The following is a 14,372-nucleotide window of genomic DNA, read 5'->3' on the forward strand; positions in this document are numbered from 1 at the left end:
AAATTTTGCCAAGAATTTTATTAAAATTTTTGAAAATAATTGAATTTATGTGAAGAATTTTATTACTTTTGAAAATAATTGAATTTCTGCAAATAATATTTGTAAATTCTCCAAAATTCAATTTTTTCCAGTACTTTGTAATAAAAATTCCTGACTTTTCCCTAATTTCCCTGACCTGTGTCAACCCTGGTAGTGTTATTTTTTTAAGGAGAAAAAAAATTCACTTTTAAAAAAGTAAAAGTCACTTTTGAAAACATATTTAAAAAAAAGTACCTTTCCAAATACGAAAAAAGGAAATCCGAGTACAGAGGGTTTTTGGAGGAGGCATTAACTTTTAACCGGTAGATAAAAATCAATCATAAATTTTACTTTCACTTTAAAAAGGGTTTAAAGTTTAAATGCCCAGTAGGTATGAATGTGCGAACAATTAAGTTATAAATCACAAATGAGTAAAGTCAAGTTCAGACCCTGGTCACCAAAATAATTTATGGCTTCGAAGGGGAGTTTGAAGGCTCTTTGAAAAGTAAACAAAGCAAAAGTGACAGTACGAGTCCTTTTTTTCACAAATTGTTTAAAGCAAACTTTGTATTTTTTTACATTGTTGTCAAAAGTCAGTTCCTAAATAGCAGAAATAAAGAAAAACTTTGGTTTGTTTATATCAAATGAACTACCTGAAATTTTTCCAAAAAATTTTTGAGGTGCCCATCAAGGACGTAATTGGTATTCTAAAGGCCCCTGGGATTCAATTTTATTTTCGTATTTTTCACGATACGAAAGTTTTAAAAGGAATACAAACTACAAAGTTTTATATTTAACTTTTAACAATCGAAATAATTTTGAGGTTAAGAATAAATTATAGTTTAGAGTGCGGCATTTAAATTTCAAGATTTCAATCGAAAAAAATTAGAAAATTATGAAAAATAAACGGTAACTTAATAAATTTTGAGGTTAGGATATAAGGGATATAAGCGATAAAAAATGAAAATGTTTATACCGGCAATTTTCGCAATATAAAACGAGTGAAAACGAATAATTTCCCCAATTTTCCCACCACTAATAAGGAACGTGGCCCAGTGAGACATATACACGCTCATGCCTTTCCGAACTCAGTGACGAACAGTGTTCGCTTGAACCCAGTGGTGCTTGGGTGCAAGTGTTTCCTCGAAAATGGCGGACGGTGCTGATTCGAATTTCCCGAGTACAGGATGAAAGTGCGCCGAATTATCGGCACTTACCTCATTTTTTGAGTTTTTGCATATTTTGAGGAAATTATAAACAAGTCCCAATCTCATTTACATTAATTGTCTCGCGATTAAACACCGTCGAAACGTAAAAAAAAATTAAGTCGCGCGGGATTGTGTATTCAGTGTGTGGAAGGTGGCGGGGCCCCCATAAGTAATAAATGGCTGACCGGAGTTGTAAAATGAGTAGCAACTAAATTCCGAATGTATCCAGAGAGCCAAATAAACTAAGGTATGAAATTAAATTAAATTCTCGACAATTTTCACGTTAAACTACCAGTGATTTTTCCAAACAATTTTTTGACACTCCAAAATCGTCTTCAAGGCAAAGAGGAAAAAAAAACCCGGTAACTTCTGAAGACAGTAAGCAAGGGTTGAACCACTCGTGATCCGCCTATGTGATTGATTGAAATGAGGGGGGTGGGTTGTGGGTTTTTATACACTATGGGTTCGTTGCCCCGAAATGAAAATTCACGCTTATCTTTCTATTTTTTGAAGAAAAATATTCAATTATTTTTCATTAGGAGAAATCTTTTCTCCGGGGGACAAGTGCTTTTTTAATGGTGTTTGCGATCATATGGTCTCAGCTTCCTCGCGGAGCATTTTTCTTTCTCCAGCCATTAAGGTTTTTTTGTTATTAAATTTGTTTCTTTTAAGAATAAAGTGTATTTAAATTGTTTTTAAAGTTGTTTTTTATATCTCTTTGACGTGGTAATTTCTATAGGAAAAATAATTGATTTTGTGGAATTTAGTCGAAAAATATGCGTACAGTCTTTTTTTTATCATTTTGCTCTGAAACTTGTTGGTTCCATAACGAATGTGTGTTGTAATTTTATTTGACACTTTTCAAGTTCACCTCCGGATAAAAATTCTTGGTGATTAATTATGTGATTATTTCTCATGTCCTTTATAAAAATCTTATCGTTCTTTAGTTGGACTCTTGGAATTTTGTTTATAATACTTAATATATCTCATTAGCAAAATTATTATTCGTTTTAAATAAAATTTCCAAATTCCCAAAGTAATAAAATTCAAGTTAATTTTTTAAGCAATTACTAAATTACAATTATCAATCAGTTATTTACTTTAGTCTCTAGATATTTTTTACCAAAATAACTATTAGTAGAACGATAATTTTTTTAACATATTGGAAATATCAATTTTGTCAAAATTTACGATTTACTCTAAAATTGCGATGAAACTAACGCTTTCCAATTTCTATACAAGGAGAAAATCGGTGACTGATTTCTCGAACAAAACCACCGAGAAAGCGATGGGGAAAAATTGTTGAAATGCCAAATAGAAATTAAAGGTCGTGGAAAAATGTTATATTCGAAATTTTCTCCTCAAAATAAAATTTAGAAGGAAGAATTTTGATAGAAAAAAATTGTTCGAAAATTTTAAGAAATACATAATTTCCTTTTCAGAAAATGTCAGAACCCGAAGAATGTCCGGCAGCTCCGGACAGTACGACAAAGGAGCAGAGACTAGGATTCTCTCATGGAGAAGATGTTTTTCTACAACTCAAAGATGGGAAATTTTATTTGGGAACAGTTGTCGAGGTTTGTTTCGATATTTTTCATTTTCTTTTTCAAAAATATACGAAAAATTTTCCTTTCTATGCTTTTTATTATCTCACTAACTTTATTTTTTGTTTTGAAAACAATTTTTTATTTTACAAACCAATTTTCAAATTTAAAAGCAAATTAAAAACAATTTAATTAGTAAATGAAAAAAGCAAATTCAAAACAATTTACTTAGTAAACGAATTTAATTAGTAAATGAAAATTGAATGATAATTGATAAAGGAAAGGATGATGAAATTAATATTTTACAGGTGGATTTGGCGAGAGAAAAGTGTCTCGTCAAATTCCTGGACAATACATCGTCCTGGTCGTCAGTCAAAGAGCTGACGAAGGTAGCAACACCAGAGGCCGATGTAATGTGTGTTCTTTGTAAGAAATCTCAACCCAAGACTGACAATGATATCATTGTTTGCGACAAATGCGGTCGCGGATATCATCAACTTTGTCACCAGGTATTCAAAAATTATATTAATTTTCTATAATAAAAAAATTCAGGCTTCGCACTCGCATCCAAAACCTACTTTTTTTAACGATTTGCTACTATTTGGATACTTTTTTTACGCTCTCATTTTAATTTATGCCACTAAAAGCTCCTTTTTTCTTTTTTTATGAGAATTTGCGTTAATTTAAAACCGCTATCAATTAAAATAAACAAATTATTGTAAATTATCTTAAAATTTTTTTGAAACGTTTCAATTATTTTCAAAAATTTTCAGAATATATTTTTCGGCAGAAATTCAATTATTTTCACAAATAATTAAATTCTTGACTGAAATTTAAATATTTTCAGTAACTAATATTTTCATAGAATTTTACAAAAGAATTCAACGATTTTAGAAAAAAATTTTAATAAAATTCTTCGCAAAAATTTAATTATTTTTATAAATACAGTCAACTCTCGATAAGACAAACTCGAAGGGAGACCGAAAAAACTTTGAGTTATCGAAAAGTTTGAGTTATTAAATGTTAATAATGCTTATAAGGAATGAACGGGACCCAAGAATTACTTTGACTTACCGAAAAATTTGAGTTATCGCGCTTTGTCTTATCGAGAGTTGACTGTAATAACGAAACTGAAGTCCACAACGTTTATCAACGAAAAAAATTAATTTAAAAATGCATTCAAGTATTATTTTTAATTTAATATTTAATTGCAAAATAATTATCAAAATATAAACATTAATCTTTTTTTTCTAAATATTTTTGTGTCAATATGGCTGCGTCATTTTTTATTAATTTATTAGGTGAACAATTTTTCTTCGTTAATCAACGTTGTGGACATCAACTTGGCAAATAATAAAATTGTCATACAATTTTTTTTTGAAAAGAATTAGTTATTTTAATAAAATTTTTATAAAACTCTCCGAAGGAAATTATTTTTAATAATTTTGATAAATTCTAATAATTCATCTATTTTTCATATAAATTATTGTAATTTAATTGCTGGAAAGAATTTAAATATTTACAAAAATTTTTAATAACATTTTTCGCAAGAATTCAATTATTTTCACAAATAATGAATTTTTTCATAAGAATTCAATTATTTCAAAAAATTAAAAACAAATTTTGTTACAAGAATTCATTAATTTTCATGAATTAATCAAATTTTTGCAGAATTCCAATTGTTTTCAATAAAATGTTAAATAGATTTCTCAAAAAAGGCTATTCTTAAAAAAATTTGTTAAATTCTTCGAAAAAATTAAATTATTTTAAAAAATTTATAATAAAATTCTTTAAAACAGGAATTTAATAAATTTTAAGAAGTAATCAATTATTTAATAAATTATTTATTTTTTTATTCACATAATTGAATTATTGTAGAAGTTTCTAAGAAAAATTGGTTTAAAATCAATGAAATATTTAAAATAGTTAATAAAATTTTTCGAATAAAATAAATATAATAAAAACTTTTTATAAAATTCTACGGCAAAAATACAATTACCTACACGGAGAGAAAAAATAAGGCTTTTCCCCATGAAAAAATATGCATTTAAGGGCATTTGAACCTTGATGACGTTACACTTTGTGCAAAGCATGTGTGACGTCATCAAGGTTCAAATGCCCTTAACGCGTGAAAATTATCACAGTTAAAATGCAGGACGCTCACGGGTTTTCCCGGTGAGATTCTTGCAACGAGCTAAGGCCAATAGGGGCTAAGGCATGGCCTAACCGCTAAACGCAAGAAATTCATCGGGAAATCCGGTGAAACTCCTACCTGAAAAAGGCATGAATTGAAGTCACAGGGAAAAGCCTTGTTTTTTCTCTCCGTGTACTTTTAAAAATTTTAATAAAATTCTTCACAAGTTATCAATTATTTTCCTAAATAATAACATTTTTCACGAGAATTCAAAAAGAATTAAATAAAATTCTTCGCAAGAATTCAATTATTTTTATAAATAATAAAATTTTTCTCAGGAATTCAATTATTACACAAAATTTTGATTCAATTTATTTATTAGAATATAATATTTATTTTTAATACGTTTTTAATAAAACTTCTTGAAAGAATTTAATTATTTTCCAAAATTTTAATGCAATTCTTCGCATAAATTCAATTATTTTAAAAAATTGATCAATTCTTTGATTCTTTGATATTGTTTATTTTTGTGTTTAAATTGTTGAATTGCAGTTAAAGTTTCTCAATAAGAATTGATTTAAAAATGAATTTCAGTTGAAATTTTAGATATTAATTATTGAATATTAAAAGCATTATAGGTTGTAAAATTTTTTGGAAATAACTAAATTTCAAGAGATTATTAAATTGAAATCGTTGAAAATTTTAATTGTTATAAAACTGTAGTAATATTTAAATTTTTACTTTAAAAAATTATTAATTCATTTTAATATTTCCTGTGGACAATTTAAATTAAATTTTATTTAATACTTTTATTTGTTTACTTGTAAAACTTACTTTTAAATATACAATTGTATTTTTTAGGATAAAAGTTTAGAAAATTATTGATTTTTTCAAAAATTTAGAATTCAAAGTTCTCTCAGCAGGATTAGAATAAAAATAAATATTTTTGATTTGAAATCAGGAAACAAGGGAAATACTGAATCAAATTTTTGTGAATCGACTAAAACAATCTTTTTTGTATTCGTTAAAATTAATTTTCGATAGCTATTTTTTTACTACTTTTTTCATTATCAAAGATACTTTTTGATACTTTTTTAAAATTAATTTTTGAGTGTGAAGCCTGAAAGTGGTTTCCCTTCTCGAGACAAAGTTTAAATTCTTAATTTATTAAATTGTTGTTATTAATATATAATTATTATTAATTTTCTGTAATCAACAGATTTACTAGATACGAAAGTTTAATTTTCCAAAATATTGTTTTTTTTAATATTGACTAATATTAATATTAACTATTATTAGTGTATCAATTAGTACGAATTAGATTTGAATAAAATCCAATTTTTTGAAAATTACAATTTTAAATTCTCGTTTTCAGCCCCAGGTAATAAAAGAAGAAACCCCTTCAGAGGCGCATTGGGTGTGCAAAAGATGCATCGACAGTCAACCGAGACATGGAGAGCCCAAGAATTCAATGGTGAAGGCAAATATTAGAAAAGTTTGTAGTGGTCGAGATCAACCGCCACCGCCTCCAGAAGACATGACAAAGTTACCTTATGACGTAAGGAAAAGAAGAATAATAAAAAATAAAAAACCTATATAAGAAATATTTCCAAAAGTAATTTGATTTTCCTCGTTTTCCAGCCGAACATGTTGAGTTGGGACTCAAATCATCGAGTGAATGCAGAACAAATTTATTGTTATTGCGGATTAAATGGCGAGTGGTACACGCAAATGTTACAATGCGCTCGTTGTAAACAATGGTTTCATGAAAAATGCGTTAGCTGTTTAACTTATCCTCTCTACAGTGGTGACAGGTAATTTCTTCAATTATACGGAAAAATGTTTATTGCTCAAAGAAAATGTTCCAAAATAGAGAAAAATAATTTTATTAATTATTTTTAAATAGAGAAAGAAAATATTATAAACAAATTTTTCTTCCAGATTTTATGTGTTTGTTTGTTCAATGTGCAATTATGGCAAGGAATTTGTTCGACGATTAGAAATAAAATGGGTAGATTTGGTGCACCTGATGCTGTACAATCTGACTGTTTATAATGCAAAAAAATATTACGATCTTGACACCGTGATTGTTCCCTATGCGAACGACAATTGGAATACTTTACAACTGCCACCTAGAGTGAGTTTTTTAATTATTAAAATTTTCTTATTCAGCGAAAAGTGCGAGGAAAATAATCAAATTTTTATGAAATCGCTAAAATGAAGTTTTTAGGGGTCAAATTGAATTTTTGGATAAATACTTTTTACTACCTTTTTCACTATTGATGCTACTTTTTTTAAAAATTTTCTAGTGTGAAGCCTGTTATTTTTATTTATTGGTATTTTAATTTATTTATTTTCACGTTTTTCAGATTCGAGACGTTAGCCAACAGATACGTAGAGATTCGATTCTCGCGATTTTAATTAGCAATAGAAATAGGTTTAAATGTGGTAGAGAAATAAAAAAGCGGACAACAATTTGGGGACTGAGAGTGAGATTACCGCCTCCTTGTCCAGTTGTCTATCTTCCTGACACTGGGGTAATTGATGACTCTGTTCTACGTCGCTGCTGGGGTGGCAACAAAAGACTGCAATACCTTCCACCGAACACTGGGTATGTATTTTTATTTTTATCAGGGGAATCAGGGAATTTAGAAAAAATAGAATTTAATTGGGAATTCAAAATCAAAATTTTATTCTTCTTCTTCTACTTTGTTATTCAATAATTTTATTCTAAGATTGAAATTGTTTTTTAAAAATATCAATTTAATTTTACAGACCGGTATTAATGACAGAGTGTACAAAACCACTCCTGGAACTGACGCATATAAAAAAGGAAAATCTCGAAGTATCAGTAAATCCAACTGATGTACTGAGAGGCGCGATCTACCAAAATAGCGAAAGAGGACAAAGTTCTGATACAAATGTACCTAATCAATCGACCGAGGCTTTGAGAGAAAGGTGCGAATTTTCAAATTTATAAAAAGTTCTATTTTCTAAACATAGAATTTTAAAAACATAGAAACGTAAGAAAATTAAGAAAATAACCAAATAAAAAGAAAACTTATAACGAATATTTGCAAAAAAATCAAAATTTTAGTTCAAAAATTTCTCTAATACAAGTACATGGCAGAAAAATTAATATTTTCGTTCTTTTTCTTTTGAAATATTAAATTCAAACTCGCGTTTTCAATATGAAAACGCATCGACAAATTTAAAATCAAACACGTTCGAGACTGAAACATCAAGTTTCTTCAATTCTTCAATTCTGTAGGTGAGTGCGTGGATTTAAAAAAAATAGAAGTCATCTACAAAGAGAGACAATGGATAGAAATGTTAATATTCGATCGAGGTGCGAGCCCTGTGGCGGTTTTTCTATTTCATTTTTTATCTTTTCCTCTGCCTATGAAGTTCATCTTTCATCTTATGCTTAATTCTTCAAAATTAAATTCAAAACTTGAACATCAAAATCAGTTATATATTTGAATTTAGTAACTGATTTTGTAAATAATCAAAGAAATAGATTAATTAGTTGTAAAAGGAAGTAAAGTCAAGAAATAAATTTTCTATTAAATGAAATTGTTTTTGCATTCAGGTACAGCGGAGGTGGTTTCGTGAAGAAATCGTTTCCATTTCCAAAATTAAGTTTACAAAGAAGAAGACGATTGATGGCTCTGAGTAGTTCTCGGGAAAGAATGCTCCGCAAACAGAAGAAGAGAGAAAAGGAAAATTCCGAATCGAATATTAAATTGCAATGTGTACGCGAGGCGAGGTATAAAAAGGCAAGAAAACTACTTAAAAACGCTATTGCTAAGGTAAATCTTTAGAATATTTTTAATACCTAACCCTGGGGAAAATATGAACAAAAGGCCTCGGATAATACGAATTTTTTTCGATTATTTTCAAAAAATGCTACTTTTTTCGACGACTCTTTCTACTTTTCTACCACATATTGTAACAAAATATTTTACTTGTTTGATTTTTCCATAAGAAATTAAGATTTTCAAATTTAAAACCTTTTGAAATTTAATAAGTTATAAGAATTTCTAATGTAAATTCTCAAAAATTATTTTCATTTTATTTCAATTATTTTCTAGAATTTTTAAAATATAATTCGTCTCTGATTTAATTTTATTTTTAATAAGTTTTTCAAAAAGTTTCTAGAGAATTCAATTATTCAAAGAAAAAATGAAAATTCACCAAAAATAATTGTGAAAACCAATTGTTTTATAAAATTTAATTTTACAAAATTTTGATTATTTAAAAAATTTTCAATTAAACTAAATATTATAATATATTCAAAAATTCAACTAATTTAAATAAAAAATGATTAAGAAACTAACTTTTCTTTTCAAGAATTCAATTATTGTTATAAATAATAAAATTGTTCACCGAAATTCAATTATTTTTATAAATTTGAATAAAATTCATTGCAAGAATTTAATTATTTATATATAAATAATAAAATTCTTCACAGAAATCCAGCTATTTTTATAAACTTGAATAAAATTCGTTGGAAGAATTAAATTATTTTCAAAAGTAATAAAATTCTTCTCCGAAATTGAATTGTTTTTGAAAAATTTTATGGTAATTTAAATTATTACAAAACATGAAGAAGGCGATCACTCCGAGTCTGGAAATCAGGGAAAAGTCAGGAAAAAATAAAATAAAATATTTGTAGCAACCCTGTATTTAACAAGATTATTGAATTTAGAAATTGTGAAAAAATTAGTTTTTGAAAAATTTGAATTAAATTTTTTTGAAGATAATTGAATTTTTGAATGTAATTAATTGAAAAACTGTAAATTAAATAAAATTCGTTCAATTTTATTAAAAGATATTGAATATTTGGAAGAATTTTATTAAAATAATAAATTTGAAAATAGTAGAATTTTATACAAGAAGTTTGAATTGAATTTATTATCGGAATTAAGGGAAAAAGTTAACTTTTTCGTAAGTCAGGGAAATTTTTGTCACAATCCTAAAAATAAAATAAAAGACTTTTTCGATATTTCTTTTGCGTCTTAAATTCAATCCGAGGCCTGCAATTTAAAGTAAAATAATAAATTGCCGAAAAAAATATTTAAATGAATTAGTTTTCCTATAAATTTATATACATATTTTGAAACTTTAGAGTAAATCGCGAAATTGTGATGCATCGGATTTGCCGCCAACACCGCCAACATCGATCTCGGGACCGCCGACACCACCTGCGACAACTTCTGGAATATCCGAGATTTTGGTACCAAATACCGTGGAATTATTGAATCAATTACCGCCGTCAACGCCAGCAGACACGAGCGGTGACGAGACAAGTTCCCGTGGCACACTCGACTCCTTCATTCCACCTCCCAAAGATTTTGAAGGTAAAAATAATCCTTTTCGAAATCTCAGCGAATTACTCGGCACACCGTGCAACATCAATCAAGGTAATTCCAATATTTCCCTCACCTTCAATCAATGTCCGATCACACTGCCCCTGCCCCTAACGCCGGTGATATCACAACCGCCCCTAATGCGACCGGCGAAACGTCAATTATCCGAGAAGGATATAATAATCGATCGTAACGGTCAAGTGAGAAGGAGACGACAGCACCGACGTGGACGACCGCCACAACAACAACAACAGCAACAATTACAATTACAACAGCAACAACAATTTCAACAAACAGCGAGTAAAACAGCGGCAATAATACCGGCGCGCAATAGTGACGTGAAAAATGAATTTGTCCGAAATTTACGAAGTTCATTTAATGGCTCGTCGAGTAGTAGTCAAATTGGAAATTGTGTTGATTATGCGCTTAATGGAAGAAGACTGAGACAACGGCAGAGTATTGATAAATTACCGCCACCCGATCCACAGATACAGAAGAAAAATTTAGTGAATAATTCACCAACATCGCCAAAATATTCACCGGTAAAACAAAATGCCCCCGATATATCGATCGATGATCTTAAATCATCGGTGAATATTTATTTTGGCGCTGCCAATCGAATAGCGTCTGGTGAGAAATTTTTCATTAAAGCTAAACGTATTGGGCCAAATGGACAGTCACAATTTCTCATCGAATGGGAAGGACCCAACACTTAACGGATAAAGGGATATGTCTTTTAAAATTTTAACAAAAAGAAAATAACAACAGTTTCTTTTATCTCGGTATCGAATCCAAAGCCGATTGACTGATCCTCTTCTATTACAGACTCGACAGTACATCGTGGATCAAAGAATTTCGCACGCACTGTTTTTTTTTTTTATTTTTTATTAAGCTGTCTCTTTTCTTGTTATCTAGTTGTCTTTCGTGTTTATTCTATTTTTCTTTTATTTTCCTCTTATTTTTCTTTTTTTTCTTATTTATCTCTTATTCTCTTACTAGTAAATTCTAGCAAAACTCGGTATTCCATTTATTATTATTTAGCTAATTTAAAAATTTTATATTTTCAAATATAAACAACAACTTATGAATAATTTCATATTCAAAATTTAAAGACTTCACTTATTAAGTCTTACATAATTAAATATTTTTGTTTATTATTTTCAAAAATTACAATAAAATTTTTCGCAAGAATTCAATTATTCTCATAAAAAATTCTTTGGAGGAATTAAAATATTTTCATTTAAATAATAAAATACTTCAAAAAATTAAATTATTTTCGAAAATTCTGATAAAATTTTTCAAAACAATTCAATTATTATAATTTAATAATCGACACAATCTGTCCTCACGTGAAGTTAATTGTTGTTTTATTTCAATTTTTTTTGGAATTTTTAATTTGACAGTTAATTTATAAATACTTAAAATAATAAAATAAGTGGATTAAGAAAATTTAATCCTAATTTCAAAAACTCAATAAAGAGGTACAGTTGCAATTTTTAAATATAATTAATAATTATTCTATGATACAATACAATCTTTAAAATTCTAATTATTTTAAAAGTATCATAATATTGAAATATAAAAAATTATGAATTTGTTAATTTCCTTAAAAATTAAAAGTTTTGAATAATTTTATTCAAAAATTCGAAAAAAAATTGAATTTTAGAATACTTGCAGTTTAATTTTTCATGAAAGTATTTAGAAATTTTAAGCAAGTAAAAAACAATAAGTATTTTAGTATAAATTTATTTTACAAAAATGATTGAAATTTGAAAGATTTAATTTGGAAATTTTTTTAAAAAATGACATTTTTGAAAAATAGTAATTAAAATATTTTCAAGATATACTTGAATTCCCGAAAATAATTTTAAAAAATTGAAATTGGAAATTTTGTAAAATTTTATATTTTGAAGAATTTTATTTTATCATCTTTAAAAATTATCTATAAATATAATTGGATTTTTGAAAATAAATTATTCTATGAATTTACAAAAATTATTCTATTTAAATAATTGAATTCTTGTATAGTTGAATTTGGGTAGAAATTGATTTAAAAAAAATTTCAGTTAAAATTTAAAAAAATAATTGAATATTTAAAGCGTTATAACAGGAATTTTAGAAATTCATTAAATTTTAAAAGATTTTTAAATTAAATACCTTTAAACTACGAATAGATTACCGGAATACAACGATTATTAATATAAATAAAATATATAGTAGAGAAGAGATAGAGATTTTTGTCTTCATTTTTTTTTTATAATTATTTTTTTAATTAATTCTCTCCCTATAAACTATTTGTTATTCTTCTCCGAAATAATGAAACCCCCCGCCCCTCCCGTATTTTTTATTAACTGTTAAAAAATGATTTCAAAAAAATAATCTTGACATTCAATGTCGTTAATTTCGTTGCTGGCCGACGGATTTTGATTTCAAGACATTTTTTTTACAAATTTTTCGTCATAAATATAATTTTATTTTATATTATACTTTTTTTTACGTAAATATATATTTTAAATGAAAAGAAAAATCAATAATGTCATTGATTATAAAAATCGGTTGTTAAATTAAATGGAGCGCCGTCCATGTTTTTTATAATTCGAGTCCAGTATTACGAAAAAAAAATGTCGTGTTCGAATTGAGAAAAGCAACGAATTGTACAATTGAAGATTTATTCTTACAGAATGTAATAATCAAATCTGTGTAGAAAACATGAAAAATTAAATTGAAGAGGAAGATAAAGAGTGTGAAAGTGTAGTCAGGAATTGTCGGCGAAAAAAAAAGAAAAAATTCTGAATTGTATCTGATATTTAAGAATTTAATACAAAAAAAAATACTATCACTATTAGACTGAGATTTAAAATATAGACGAAAAGGAATATTACAGGTTGGCTGCTGATAAAGGAAAAATTTACACAAGTTTAAATTTTTCCTTAGAGAAAAAATATTTTTTAAATTAATAATTATAAATTATTATAAATAAATAATAATTTATTATAAATTCTGAATAATTCTGAATAATTTCAAGAATTTAATTACTAAATGCAACTTAGTTATTTTACGAAATTTATAGAATTTGTTTTGTAAAATAATTTCATGAGAAAAAGAATGTAAAAAATCGAGAAATTTGAAATGAAATAGAAAGAAAAAAAATGTCATTTAGCGGCCACCCTGGAATTGAAATTTAACTATTCCTCGGTTTTCGTGATTTATTAATAATTCAGTAACTAGCATATCGTAGAAGCTAGTTTTCATAATAAAGCAAAATGTTATTTTTCAATACGACTATATAGCGTTAATAGCTCTGACATTTTCATCTTCTCGAAATTAAAATTATTTTCCAAAAGAAATTACATTTAAAATTAAAATTAATTTGATTTCAACTTATATTTGAAAAAGAATTGAAAAAATTCCTTTATTGAAAATTGTATTTTCAAACTAATTTTTTAACAGAATAATTTTTTCAAATTATTTGCTTTGAATAAAAATATAAATAAATAAAAACACTTTGTATTTTAAAAATAATTATTTACAAACTATTTATTATTAAATTAATTAAATTAATTTAATAATTAGCAATTTAAGTATTTTTTAAAATAGAAATTAATTCAATTAATAATTTAATTTCAATAATTTAATCAATATTGTAATTAACAAAATTTGAAAATATTTTAATTGGAGAAGATGAAATATTGCAAACTGCATTGCTCACAATACAAGACTAAAAAGTTATTTACAACTATACTTATAAACTTCGATGACAATTTTAATCAGAGGCATAATATTAATAGTGGAATTGATAAAATTTCATTCAATCAACTGCAATCAGTCAATTAATAATTATTTTTTATTAAACTCAAGTTTGCAACTGGTTTAAAAAACAATTTGAAAATAAACTCGAATGTTTTAGTGTTATTGCTGTTTAGGAATTATTAATTTTAATTAGTAAACTTGAATTTAATTCCATTATTTTTAATTATTTATTCATAGTTCTTTTTAGGTCTTATTATTATTATTTATTAATCTATTTATTATTATATTACTAATTTATAAATTTACAAAAAAACAACGTTCAGTCATGAATTTTTTACTAATTGTG

At 26.5% G+C, this 14,372-nt stretch overlaps 1 protein-coding gene across 1 annotated transcript; it reads left to right on the forward strand.

Annotated features, from left to right (window-relative positions):
• The first annotated feature begins 1,102 nt into the window (after nt 1–1,102).
• On the forward strand, nt 1,103–11,357 carry LOC122506908 (polycomb protein Pcl). The gene is made up of 10 exons (XM_043619326.1): nt 1,103–1,473; nt 2,669–2,803; nt 3,079–3,279; nt 6,280–6,462; nt 6,546–6,718; nt 6,846–7,041; nt 7,274–7,515; nt 7,680–7,862; nt 8,497–8,716; nt 10,036–11,357. The coding sequence occupies exons 2-10, from the start codon at nt 2,672–2,674 to the stop codon at nt 10,990–10,992; spliced, it is 2,487 nt and encodes an 828-aa protein (XP_043475261.1). The 5' UTR covers nt 1,103–1,473; nt 2,669–2,671; the 3' UTR covers nt 10,993–11,357.
• The last annotated feature ends 3,015 nt before the right edge of the window (nt 11,358–14,372 follow it).

Source organism: Leptopilina heterotoma, unplaced genomic scaffold, assembly GCF_015476425.1.
Source record: "Leptopilina heterotoma isolate Lh14 unplaced genomic scaffold, ASM1547642v1 Lhet_44, whole genome shotgun sequence".
NCBI lineage: Eukaryota > Metazoa > Arthropoda > Insecta > Hymenoptera > Figitidae > Leptopilina > Leptopilina heterotoma.

Excerpts from the sequence above, each read along its gene's own strand:
- LOC122506908 (XM_043619326.1), top strand. The coding sequence starts at position 2,672 with ATGTCAGAACCCGAAGAATGTCCGGCAGCTCCGGACAGTACGACAAAG. Across the intron at positions 6,463-6,545 it reads TGACAAAGTTACCTTATGAC|CCGAACATGTTGAGTTGGGA; the intron begins GTAAGGAAAAGA and ends CTCGTTTTCCAG. Across the intron at positions 7,863-8,496 it reads ACCGAGGCTTTGAGAGAAAG|GTACAGCGGAGGTGGTTTCG; the intron begins GTGCGAATTTTC and ends TTTTGCATTCAG.